The sequence below is a fragment of the Astyanax mexicanus genome, chromosome 2 (genome assembly GCF_023375975.1).
Source record: "Astyanax mexicanus isolate ESR-SI-001 chromosome 2, AstMex3_surface, whole genome shotgun sequence".
Taxonomy (NCBI): domain Eukaryota; kingdom Metazoa; phylum Chordata; class Actinopteri; order Characiformes; family Acestrorhamphidae; genus Astyanax; species Astyanax mexicanus.
The window spans coordinates 35,801,742-35,814,711 of NC_064409.1; the positions used below are offsets into that span (position 1 = coordinate 35,801,742).

Genomic DNA, 12,970 nt, shown 5'->3' on the forward strand with positions numbered 1-12,970 from the left:
ATTTGTGCTCCTCACAATCTGAACTTCAGGAAAAACAAGGAAGGGTGGAAAGAAAATGAGCTCTACATGATTTTTAGATTTTTCCATTTTTGCATCTTGTAACAAAAACCTGATGTATAAACTAACCTGCTTATTCTAAAAATGTTTGAATTTAGCTTTAAATTCTCAGAAAATTTAACTGATAGACTTACACAGAACAATGGGAATTTCTATGTAAACCATGTGCTCATTTCTGTCATAGTAATTATTCTAGCATTTAAAACAACAGAATCAACAACAGAAGTTGATACAAATATTTAATGAAGACAAAAGGTTTCACAACAAATCATTTGGGTTACAAGTCAATATTCCCTAAAAAAGTAACTGACTTGAGTGAGGACTGAAATGCAGCTTCTGTCTGACCCTATATTCTTCGTCTGCCGCAGGGGTGGCTACCAGAGCTCACATGATCAGTGAGGAAACAAAAGCGTTTTTACCTGTATGGAAAGAAAACCTGCAGCCACGTATTTGAATCTACACCCTGGTTTAAGGTGAAACAAGGCACATCACTGGTTCTCTCATTAGAATTAAGAATCAAATCAAATTTTCCATCAACTAAATGCAAATCAGATTTCCATGTGTTATATTCTACTGATGTACCAAAAAAGTGGCTTTAACAGAAGGCACAAAATTGGACATGATACAAGTTTTGAGATTACACTTAACAAACTTGCCACAGAGCTTGAATGGAGACACTGCAATATCACAGCACAGGAACATTAGCTACAAAAACAGTTTACCCTTCTTCATTATCAAATGATCAAATAAATCATTATACATGAACAGTTCTACTGATCATGTGATCCACAGTCAAAGCCCAAACTCTGATTTGAATTAAAAAGAAAACACTTGAAAAAAAACAGCATTTAGACAGATAATTCTTTAAATTACACATCTAATCATTAAAATACTACAGAGAGCAAACAGATCACTCACATTAATTAAAAAAATAACTGCATTTGGCAGCAGGGCTGTAAAACTAAGAGGACATACAGCATTTTCAGATAACAATTCTACAGTGATTCAAAAAGTTTAAATGTTTATAGGAGAGTGGATCTTCTCAATTACAGTATAGAAGACCCCATGCATGGGAAGAAACAGTGTGCAGTGCATGGGTTTCCAGAGACTGTGCTTGAGAACAACTATGGAAGAGTTCCGTTCCTGTAGTTTGCTTGCATAGTACTACCCAGACAGATTTTTCCTATAAGCCAATATTGGAGTTAGTTTGCATGTGTACACAGACCGGGCAAACTTTTTCTCACATTCAGGTGTGAGAGGAATAAACCATCACATCACCCGTTACTACAGCATGCTCTTAATGTTTCTGTAGTAATACAGTGGTATACACTACACTTGCACTGGAACTATTAACCTAAGCAAATCTAATAAATATAAATAAATAAATAGAACAGTGGATGATTAATGCATATTGTCACGGTCACTCAAAAACCTTCTGCATCCTTTTTTATTTTTTCATTTTTAATCTGGACATTGTGTTAAATAGGGGTGGGTGTCATACCAGATCACACACACAATATACTGTGTCACAAAGTAGTATGGAAATATCTGCACTTAATATTTTTTGGAAAATGTATTTTTTGTTTCTGATGCATGTTTAAAACTGTGTATACTGTATAGAACTTTAACATTTACTTTGTTACAGAGGATTATTCATTAAATTAATGTGTTTTTCATATTGCCAATAATAATGCTAATAAAATACCCTGAAATATTGTGCCAATATCAAAGGGTAACATCACCCACACCATGTTTCAAAAGTTTCCTAAAATGTGGACCAGTACAAACATTCTAAACGGATTTGACAATAAAAACATTTTATTCATGTATATTTACTGTATTTGACTCTGACTCTCTATCTGATATTTAAATCATGCTACAGAGCTAGCCGATTGCAGTGTTAGAAGTCTTGCCTAGGGACTCTTATTGGTGTAGCGTGGAGTGCTTCCCCAGCCAGTGTGCCACAGCAGAGGCAGTGTTGTTGCTCACTGTGCTAAAGATTTTCTTACATATTTTTCATTTTTCAGATGCAAGGTTTTTGGGTGACAACGACTATATACTCATTACAGAAGCCTTCAGCCAAAACTAATAAAAACACCTAACATCAAAAAAAGATTGTCAAACTTTACAAACAATAACATACAACTCCCATCCCCCCTCCCAAAATATTAAAAAACATTATGAAATTAATCTCTTCATACTCTTTCCTTTAACTTATTTCCTTTGTTCATGTGTACACTGGTGTGAACAAGTTCTGCCCCCATCATGAGTTCTTTTCAAAAAAATGTTTTGTTTATATATGACTCTTCAATGTTTTAGATTAGACATTAAACAAAGTTAAATATTAGTCCAAGACAACATAATTGAAAAACAAAATGCATTTTTTTAAATTAAGTTTTTCATTATTAAGAGAGAAATAAATCCAAACCCACATGCCCCTGTGTCATAAACTGTTAAACCCACAAATGGTGAAAACATGGAATGGTGGGGAACCTTCCCAGGTGTGGCCAGCTAACCAAAATTACCCCCCCAAGAGTGCATCGAGGACTCATCCAAGAGGTCACAAAAGACCCTACAACAACATCCAAAAAACTGCAGGCCTCACTTGCCTCAGTTAAGGTCACTGTTCATTATTACACCATCAGAAAGTGACTGGGCAAAAATTGCCTGCATTGCCAAGACGAAAAAAACACTGCTGAGCAAAAAGAACATTAAGGCTTGATCAGCCCGATGAGACAAAAGTTGAAAATGTCCGGCCATTTCTTCGTGATATCAAGCTGAAACAAACTTGCGTTGTGCAGCAGAACATTGATACAAAACTCGCCAGCAAGTCCACCTTTGAATGACTGAATGACTTAAAAAGGTGGTTCATGATAGAAAACCCTCCAATTCTGTAAAGAAGAGTGCAGCCAATATACCATCACAGAGCTGTGAAAGACTCATTGCAAGTTACCGCAAACGCTTGGTTGCAGTTGTTGCTGCTAAGGGTGGCCCAACCATTTATAAGGTTTAGGGGGCAATCACTTTCACACAAGACCATGTAGGTTTGGATTTTTTTTCTCTCTTAATAATAACCTTCATTTAAAAACTGCATTTTGTGTTGTCTTCGACTAATTTTAAATTTGTTTGATGATCTGAAACATTTACGATGTCAAAAAAAGGGAAATAATGAAGGGAGCAAACACTTTCTCACACCACTGTAAAAAGATCTGTACGGCATCACAGTGGTGTGCATAGTTATTTAGAGCAGTTAATATGAGAAAACAGCAAGACAGAGACATGAGCACTACTTATAAGTGCAACCAAATGCAGTAAACAAAGCATAAATGTTTTCTGCAGACAATAGTTGACATTATCATGGTATTATTGTGGTGCATAGGCAAGATTTGGGCCCAATCCCATTTCACCCCTCTGTTCCTAATTCTAGAAGGAGAGCGAAGTCTTAGGGCTACATGAACCTTCAAACTGAGAATTGTTCAGAGGCACATTCAAAACAGAGGGCTGTGAGAATCACTAGCAAGATGGCATCACAAACGACCAAAGAAACCCACAAATAATCAAGTATTGTTGTCAATTACAGATTATGATAACCACTATATTACCATAATTTAAGGTGGAACAGAAACATAAAGTTACTAGAACTTTATTGCTCCACAGCTGTATATCTGTATTGGATACTTAAAGGTTTTTCTCAATTCTTGAGGGAGGGGATTTCTCCCTTTTCTCCCCTGGGAACAGAGTTACATTCGAAAACAAGGAGTCGAGGTACAAAAAAGAGAAATGGGATTGGGGCCTAGTAATACAGCCAATATGCGCCTGTTTTCACATACTCTATGTATGCCATCACAGTTAAAGTTGGAGTCACGACACTGGTCAAACATTGCAAGCAGTTAGAGAAGGACTTGAACAACCATCACACAGCTGGTGATCTGCAGTAGGTCACTGTGTTAAGGACCAACCACTTGAGGAGCAAGGTTTTAGATCAAAGTGGACATTTCCTCCCACGTGCTCTGAACACTAATAGAAAGAACATGTACTGAACTGACTTTCAAGCATGTGAGAACAGGGGGTGGAGAATGTGGTGGACCAGCTTAAGATACAGCTGATGTGTAAAAAGTCAATGTCAAGCAGCCTTAATGTTGCGAAAGGTACAAAACAAATTAGTAACTAACCAACCTGCAATAAATCCCAGCAAAAAAGCAGCAGCTTCTGTTAAAACAAAAGCCAAGGAGTGCCAATTTCAAAATACATCATGAACTTTCACATCAAACCAATACGTGACTCTGTTTATTATGTATAAATCTACGCTGCACATAGAAACACTGTGTTTTAAAGTGCAGCGTTTCAGCGTTCAGTGTTAAAGCATAGATATTTGCGCTGGAACACAAAATCTTTTTGCTGTATTTGCTTTTTTCGTATATTTATATTTAAAGTACTCCGGTGTCAGACAGCTCTGACCAATCAGATGACACAGGCTGTTCGCGTGGTTTATTGATGCGCATTGTGGTGCGTTTACATTTATGTGAAACCAGACCGAACAGAGCGATAAAACGCTCCAAGTAAACAAACTCATTAACTGATTCGGACCAGAGAATTGAACTACAGGAGTGAAAACGCCCTAAATCATCAGTTAGGACAGCGAGGTTCTGTATGTATGATGTTGGTTAAGTTATGGGTCTGTGAAGTGAGCTTGCAGATGGGTAGATCTGGGATGCCCTGGCAGTGTCCTGGCTCAATTCAACAAAACACCAATAAAGGGAGAAGCCTACCTGATGATTGCAATGTAGCCGATTGCATTATCCACTTTTTGCACAGTTTGCCTGGCATAGAGCCATTCAATGAACCTGGCTCACTGCAATGAGACCCACACCACGCCCTGCATGTAATACTCCTTATCCTTGTCTTCCTTAAACCATCTCCATTTCACAACATTGCATAAAAAGACATGACTGCAAAGTTACCAAAACATGAAATATGTTACTGTTACTGAAATATGAAAATAGGCCTACTTTTACAATAAAGATGAAAGGAACAGAAACGTAAAACAGATAGCAATGTCACACTGAGATTAAAACACCTGGCAAATACATTAAAGACCTTTTTTTTGGTTTCTCAGCACACTCAACTAGTGGGAAATGTTGCAAAAATACACTTAGCCAATAATAAGGTAGCAGGTTCACAAAAAAAAAGAAAATTACATTTCAGCACTGTGGGTACTTAATTGCACAATTAAAAATCCAAACTTTGAATCATGTAGACTGATTAATCAGCAGTTTTAAACTACTGCCTATATCAATTTAGAAATATAAAAACTACTTTCACACAGAAGAGAAAGCTTAACAGTAACAAAAATAAAAGCTTACTGTTTTTTTTCTTAGCTTCAATTAACTGCAGACACAGACTGTAGGTCACTTGGTCCAAGATGGCTAGAATTAGAACTTGTTCAGCTTTGTCTTCTAGGAATACACCCCTCCATTTCCAGAACTTCTGGCCAGCCTTCATACTTGTTGGTCTCTGCATTGTTCTTGATGTACTGAGGACATTAAACAGGTTTTTAATTTAATTTAATGAAACTTTCATATATCAAACTGCCAACAACGTAAATAACACTTCCATTAAAGGTCTCGGGTCTCAAGGAACTGATAATTTTAAAACCCGCATAAACACACGTCTTAGCCACATCTTCCTGTAATAAAAATGTAATGATTGATTCTACAAATTTACCTGTTCAAAAGGACTTTTTGTTTTGATCCCCTTTCCTCCAACAAAGATCCAGTTGTCTCTGAAGCCCAGTGACTCGATTTGTGAACTGCCGAAGTCTGATATTAGCTTCCTTGCTTCATCATTAAGCCTTTTGATTAGAAAGGAAACATGAAAATATTAAACTTAATTTAAAATAGGTTCACATTCTGAAACGTTATAAAATAAAATGAATTATTGTCTTACCAACTTTACCTCTTCACCTTATTTGATTTCTTTTAAATTCAGCCTCACATAGTTTTAAATGTAAAATTACAGAAAGAACTTTAAACAATCAGGGATGATTTAAAGCTAGATTAGTTAGAGAATCGGATCAACTTTTTGTCTCCCCAGTATTTATAATCAATTCTAAGCGTGGCTAAAAGGAATAAGAAAAAACACTCACTTTGAAGCTGAGTCATCAAATGTGGCCATCATAACAACTGTTCCATCTTCTATGGACTTTAGGAACTGGATAAGTGTGTTGACATCTAGAGAGAGAAAAATGGGGAAAGACACAACATGAAATATTAGAAAAAGGCTTCAAAATCCATTAAGGTAAAAGGCTAATATTCCAGCAGCTACAGTCCTTTTTAATACACAATTTCTGCAAAGCTCTACTGGATGACTATAAAATGCAATAAGGTTTTTCTTCAGACTATGCATTTACAAGCACTTGCTTAGCAGATGTGAATAGAATAGTAGAAAGGAACACAGCACCATGAGTAGCCACTGTTAGCATTTAGCATAAAACTGCAATGAATTAGTGCATAAACAAAAAACTGCATAGAACTAGACTACAACTCCAATACCTCATGTAATGAGCGGCCTGTTTTGCCTAAGACTGTCAAATCATTTCTTTCTCTAGTGTAATCCTGCCTTCTTACAAAATAGCATAAAGTAATAGTCCGCAAATTCTGGAAATTTCTTGAGTGAACATCTAAGTGCACCTTACACATACAAAATACTTTAAAAAGTACTAAAAAGTGTTGTGGCCTTAAAGTGAATCAATCTGGTAATCTTAGCAGTAACTCTGCCTCACTCTCTTTTAGTTGTCCAACTCAGCTTAGTTCTAATTCTCTGTTTATTCTGGTTTAATTGTGCATAAATGAGCAGAAGGATACTAAGAAAGTGAATCTGATATTTCCGTATTTGCTGCATTTGATCCGAGAACCAGAAAAAGGCTGTGATAGCCAGAAAAAAGCCCAGGACCTTTTCAAAGAGTTCTTAAACTAATCTATAAAAAAAAACTTCCAGGGGAGTTCTAAACATGATCAAGCTATGTGTATCTCTTCTGTGTATCCTAGTCTACAAACTAACTATGGATAATTTGAAGTAACAACAAAGCACTGTGGTAAGTCGCTCTGGATAAGGGTGTCTGCTAAATACCTTAAATGTAAACGTAAATGTAAATCTGTGACAGAAAAAGTGTACTAAGCATGAGCTGTCTATAGGACAGTACTTTCAGGGACATGCATTTTTCAACAAAATAAAACAATGCTAAAGCACACGCTAAACACAGAAAGTAAAGATAAGGTAATTAGAGTTATAATAAAGGAAGCAAATACTTACCACCAGCCCACAGGTCAAAAAACTCAGTCTTGACGACCTCACCAGTTTTTCCTTCAACAAAAACAAATTAAATTCAATACAACTAAGTGATGGCCACTCACGCAAAATCAGAACTTTGTAACAAATAAGCAGAGTTCTACCATTGACTAGTGCAATGTTCATGCCCCTTCCTACATTGTTCTTCACCCCACTCATCAATCTGTGGACATAAAGAGTAAATGTAAAATTACAAAACTGTGAAAGAAATAAAAGTCATAAAGAAATTCTCTACTGGAACATTTGCTAATTTATTGTTTCTTTCTAAATCACAAGCATTAATAAACACATTTATTCCTACTCTTGTTGGACTGTCTCTACTGTCTACAAAAAGCTTTTTACTAAAATCCGGCATTGGCATGAGGATTTATTGCATTTAGTCACAAGAATGTGAGTGAGACCAGGATGTTGGACGATCACCACCCCATCTCAAAACTACTGGATGGACCAAAATTACTTCAGAGAAAGTTCTTCTCCTGCTTTACATTTTAATGCTGGGGACTCTGTATCCCTATAGACCATACCTGGCATTAGGTAGGGTGCCAACTGGTTAATGTTTATCTGCTCCATAGAGTCCAATTTTATCAACATTACTTTTCTACAGAGTTGTGAGTTCCTCAGCACATCTGTGTCCCCCATGGTTGCAACCTTAAGTAGCTGGATGTATTCATTTCCAGGGGTGTTCAGAAAAAGAATAAACAGTGTACATTCTTTCCTTAAAGTCACACATACAGTTAATGCTGGTACACTTGATAATTTTCAGGTAATCACTACTGGGAGACAAGATCCAAGTCCCAACAATGCTAAAAGAATCCACAGCCAAACATATAAGAGCATTAAATGTTCTAATACTAGCTCCTCCCTCGATTTTGCAGTGCTCGCCACAAGTCTACAAGCCTGCTTACATATATTTAACTGTGCTCCACTACATGGTGCATGTTTGCAAAAGGGAGGAAGTAAGTGAATACACAACTGTACTACCAACATTAAGGGTCAACTTGTGAATAAGGTTGGAATTGGAGTATGACTTGAAACAACATCTCTCAACCTGCCTATAATTCCCCCAGACCTTAATCTGTCAACAAATTTATTGCAACATTTCAATTTAATAGTAAAAAATTTAAAAATGATAATGCATGGTTTTCATGTTTTTATACGGAAACAAAAATTTTCATGTTTAAATGTTTAATTCTAATTCAAAAACAAACAGCTTAATCCAAAATGAACACAAAACCTACAGCATAGCTAGAAGTAATAAATTAAAAGCAGAAAAAAAATGTACTTACATATTGTCTTCCAGACAGATTTTGGGGCCAACTACACTTGCAGCTCCGCTGGCCATTTTGAAGAAGAAATGGTCTGCAGGGCAGGGCTTCGACAGGCCACATTTATACCGTGTTTGCTTTGTAGCTATGGAGAATGAATAGGCTTACCTTTATTACACTTTTAGACAAATATGCACAGTTTATGCATTTACTTTTCCAATTAATCATCATTTATAACTGTTCCTCAAATTTGCTCACAGAGCGCTAGTGCTATATCCAGTTTTATGTTTTGTTGGTAGTATCACAACTGTTCAAATGCAACACACTGGTGAATTAATATGTTTAATTAAACAAGCAAGTGAGTGCAGGTCAATCACTGAACTGTACATACAACTAAGCCTGAAAAACACTACTATGTTGTCAAACACGATGTACTAATTACCGAACTCAATAGGTCTATTAACACTAACCTCTTTTCCCTGAAAGAATACAATCCAAAATCATCAAGACCTAATACACATTACAAAGCAAACACGACAAACCACACCTTACACCAACTGCATAGTCATCATACCAAGATCCTGTTAACACCTATTTTGCAATATGCCCACTTACAGCTCCAGAAGAAAATTTTCTATTTGCATGACTGACTTTTATCCTTGATGTATCCTGGTGTGAAAACTACAAATCAACATAAAACCTACACATTCTGTATCTTCTATATACTCCACAAACAACTGTTTTTTTCATCTCAGCATGAATCAGTTGGTGGTTGTGAAATATATTTCATGACTACCAAAGCTATATTATATTTAGACTGTGTGTTCACATTTTCTTCACCTTTCCACAACCCACTGATTAATGGTTTCAAAAAATATCATTGGTTTAATTTATTTTCATAGTTATTATTATTATTATTTTTAATTATGGCCTACTGAAGGTAGTTTTCCTTAAAATCCTGCATATGGTAGGTGTATGAATATAATAAACTTGCACTGATGTGGGTTAAATTTACTCACAAGTTTCCTCTGGTACAGATCTTTCTGCAGAGAAAAAGAGAATTATTTAATCAGACAAGCATTAGATAAAATGGAAAAAAAAGATTATATCTAACTAATTCCTTATAATCATTGATATTTATTCACAATTCTTGAAGTATGTAGCTAATCTGTCATAGAAAATAAAATAATACAAGCTTGCAACATACACATGGAAAACAAAAGGACAAAATAATTATGAATAATTTATATTTACCAAAAACTTGTGGCAACTTAAAATTCAGGTTTATTTCCAGTAGCTCAAAGGCCAAGAACAGAGCCAAGACGAAGACAGAAACCAAAGCTGCCAATTTTAAAATACCTAGAAAAGAACATAAGCATGCTGAGTCAAAGATAAACCAACAACTTAAAATCCCACTTTACACTTAACCAGCCGGTCAGAGACCTGATAAATCTAAAACAAAACTAACCTCCTGTTCTCATCATTTTTGTGCACACGTATTTGACTGCGTAAACAAGACTTCAGCACCTAAAACACACACACAAAAAAAAAACAAATTAGCATAATGGGTTTAGTTACAAGAGCAGGTAGTTAACCTAATAGTCATACCAAGGCTGGGTGAGAGTGTTAAAAAAATCTTTATTTTTTTTTTTCAAATATAAGAGTGATTCTTACATAGCAAATTAGTTTTTTTTTTTAATTTCTAAAAAAACTGCATCATTAAAATATTTTTTTTTACATGTAGTTTTAAATGTATTATTTAGCTTTATTTATTTCGTTTTATTTATTTATTCAAATTTCAGTTTAGGAAGTGTAAAATATGAAATCAATACAAAGTTATTTACAGGTTTCTGTCAGAAGCAGATGTGTATCTCCTGAGATCTGTCAGCTTCTATAACTATGTAAATGTGTACAAACTAAATTATCCCATTTTATTCCCATCGTATTACCGCAGTAATTTGAATAATTTAATTAATTTGCTTAACCTGCCAGCACTTAATCACTCCCAGTATCTTACCTGCACACTGAACTATTTAATCTGATAATAAACTACTGTTACTTTAATTGATGCTGATACTCAGAGCGGGGCTGGACAGAGCGGGGCTGGCCAGATTATAAATGTTACACAGTGAAGTCTCAAATCAAGTTAGTAAGCGTTAGTTAATATATCTTAGATAACTAGAGTTAATTAGCTAGGCTGGGTTGTCCGGTTATTTAACAGAAGCGCCCCGTCACTCCGTCTCTGTAGGTAGAGAAGTACCAGTGGCTCCAGTCCAACCAGTACAGGATAACCCGCTCACAGCCTCCTCGGAAATTCCTAGTTACGAGTTTTAGGTCGTAATTACGACTTTACATGAGTTCCAGTGTTTTTGGTCGGGTGGAAATGAACGCTATTAGGAAAGTTTATACTATTTGTACTTTTGGTTTATTATCATGGAAAACAGGAGGTTTAATTCGATATACTCCAAGAGAATAAAGCGAATAAGACCCGCTTTGGATGAGAGAAGTTTTTATCCCGTTAGAACCGTGAATCATGGTAGACTTTTACGTTTCTTAACATATTTCTAGTGATTTTATTAGGTAACAATTAATTAATAACAACTTGCAAGTGTTTAAGTGTTAAGCAGTTTACAATACGAAGTATCTGCATCAATTTATTGAATTTATTTATCAATTTAAATAAATTGATAACTACCTCCCCTAAAAATCGTATTCAGAGCAGCAGCTGAAACTAGCGATATCTGGGGTTGGGGTCTTCGGGGGGACGGCTGATAATCGATCTGCCTCAGGACTGTCGAACTGGTCTAGCCTGCTATCCGATGTGCCGGTGTTGTGCCGAATTCAGAACCCCGTGCAGTTTATTGGTCTAAACTTTACTTAGAAAAACGCGCCAAAAACGGTAATAAGATGCCCAAGATGTTGTTCTAAACTACGCTGACTCATAAGAGAAAATAAAAAAGAAACTTCATCTGCAGTTCCTCTTGAGGGAGGGTGCTGAATTCGGCGCAGCACCTGGGTATAACGTTAACACAGCTAGCTTTAGTGTAACACAGCTAGTTATGCTAACTGTCGGTCTACAATAATGACTAATTTCTAGAATATTTATACAGGTGTATGAACGCTAGCCACACAAAGACGCCTGTAAACAGTTATATTACCCGGTTATCTAACAGGTCCAGATTCAGCTGAGTAACTCAGATAAACGACACGTTACTAAAACGACCCGCTTCAGCTAAACGTAGTTAGCTAACGTTAGCTCGCTTGCTAACTCGCTAGCTACCGATAAACAGGTAAGAAACAGCAATAAAACTCGAAACTCAGATAAGAGCGCTTTAAAAACACAGTTAGTTAATAAAGAGAGATGGAGAAATGACTGACCTCACTGAGCTGAGTGAAAACATCTGCCACGACACACAGAGCTACCGGAGCTATGCAGCACTCAGAGTCTGGAGGGGGCGTGGACTCCCAATACTGACAGCTCACCGGGGGGCGTGTCCTTCCGGGACTTTCATCAAACGAGGGCGTGGTTCTCACTAATATATATATATAAAAACAAGTTCATATTCATGTATCTCTAATCTCTAGACCTGAACCGTATTGAAATCCACTGGTATGTAATTAGGGGGAAGATGGATGGCCACAAGTCATCAAACAAAGCTGAACTAAGCTGAATCGAATGTTGAAACTCCTGAGTTTTAGTATTGGTGATTTTAAATGCATATGAACTTCTTTTTTTTTAATTATTTAAGGTCTGAAGGCATTGCATCTTTTTTGTTATTTTGACTATTTCTCTTTTTCTGCAAATAAATGTGCGAAATGACAAAATTTTTATTTGGAATTTGGGAGAAAATTTGCAACTGAGTCTGGAAAGGGATTAAAATTTGTACCAGGATGTAATTTGAGACAAATTACCTACTACACTTTTAATTGCCCAAAGGCGTGAGTGAAAGGTGTTAGGAATCGGACCCACTGTAACCCTGACCACGAAGAAGTGAATAAGAAAATAAAGCGGAGTGTAACTAAACCATTAAGACAAACTGCTCTAGTTTGTTTGCAGTATGGCAATGCTGCTCATTTTGATCAAGTACTAGCTGAAACAAAAGTTAATTTACAGGTAACCTTGTATGGGTTAAATCTGATGGTGTATAATAAAATAATTGTTTGCACTTTCTATATAAAAAAACAGTATTTTTTATTAGGATTCAGTGGTGTGACAATTGAGCCTTTTCAAAGTATCATATTTCAACCATATCTTCCTTTTGGGAAAAATCAGTTACTCTCAAAAATATAGGTAGGCTACA

At 36.1% G+C, this 12,970-nt stretch overlaps 1 protein-coding gene across 1 annotated transcript; it reads right to left on the bottom strand.

The window, feature by feature from the left end:
• Positions 1 to 283: 283 nt before the first annotated feature.
• Positions 284 to 12,126, bottom strand: fam3c (FAM3 metabolism regulating signaling molecule C). The gene is made up of 10 exons (XM_007245004.4): positions 12,048 to 12,126; positions 10,138 to 10,196; positions 9,924 to 10,028; positions 9,689 to 9,712; positions 8,691 to 8,814; positions 7,509 to 7,567; positions 7,369 to 7,419; positions 6,203 to 6,287; positions 5,782 to 5,908; positions 284 to 5,590 (listed from the first exon to the last, which is right to left on the bottom strand). Exons 2-10 carry the CDS (start codon positions 10,151 to 10,153, stop codon positions 5,501 to 5,503), a joined length of 681 nt encoding a protein of 226 aa, XP_007245066.2. The 5' UTR covers positions 10,154 to 10,196; positions 12,048 to 12,126; the 3' UTR covers positions 284 to 5,500.
• Between the last annotated feature and the right edge of the window lie 844 nt (positions 12,127 to 12,970).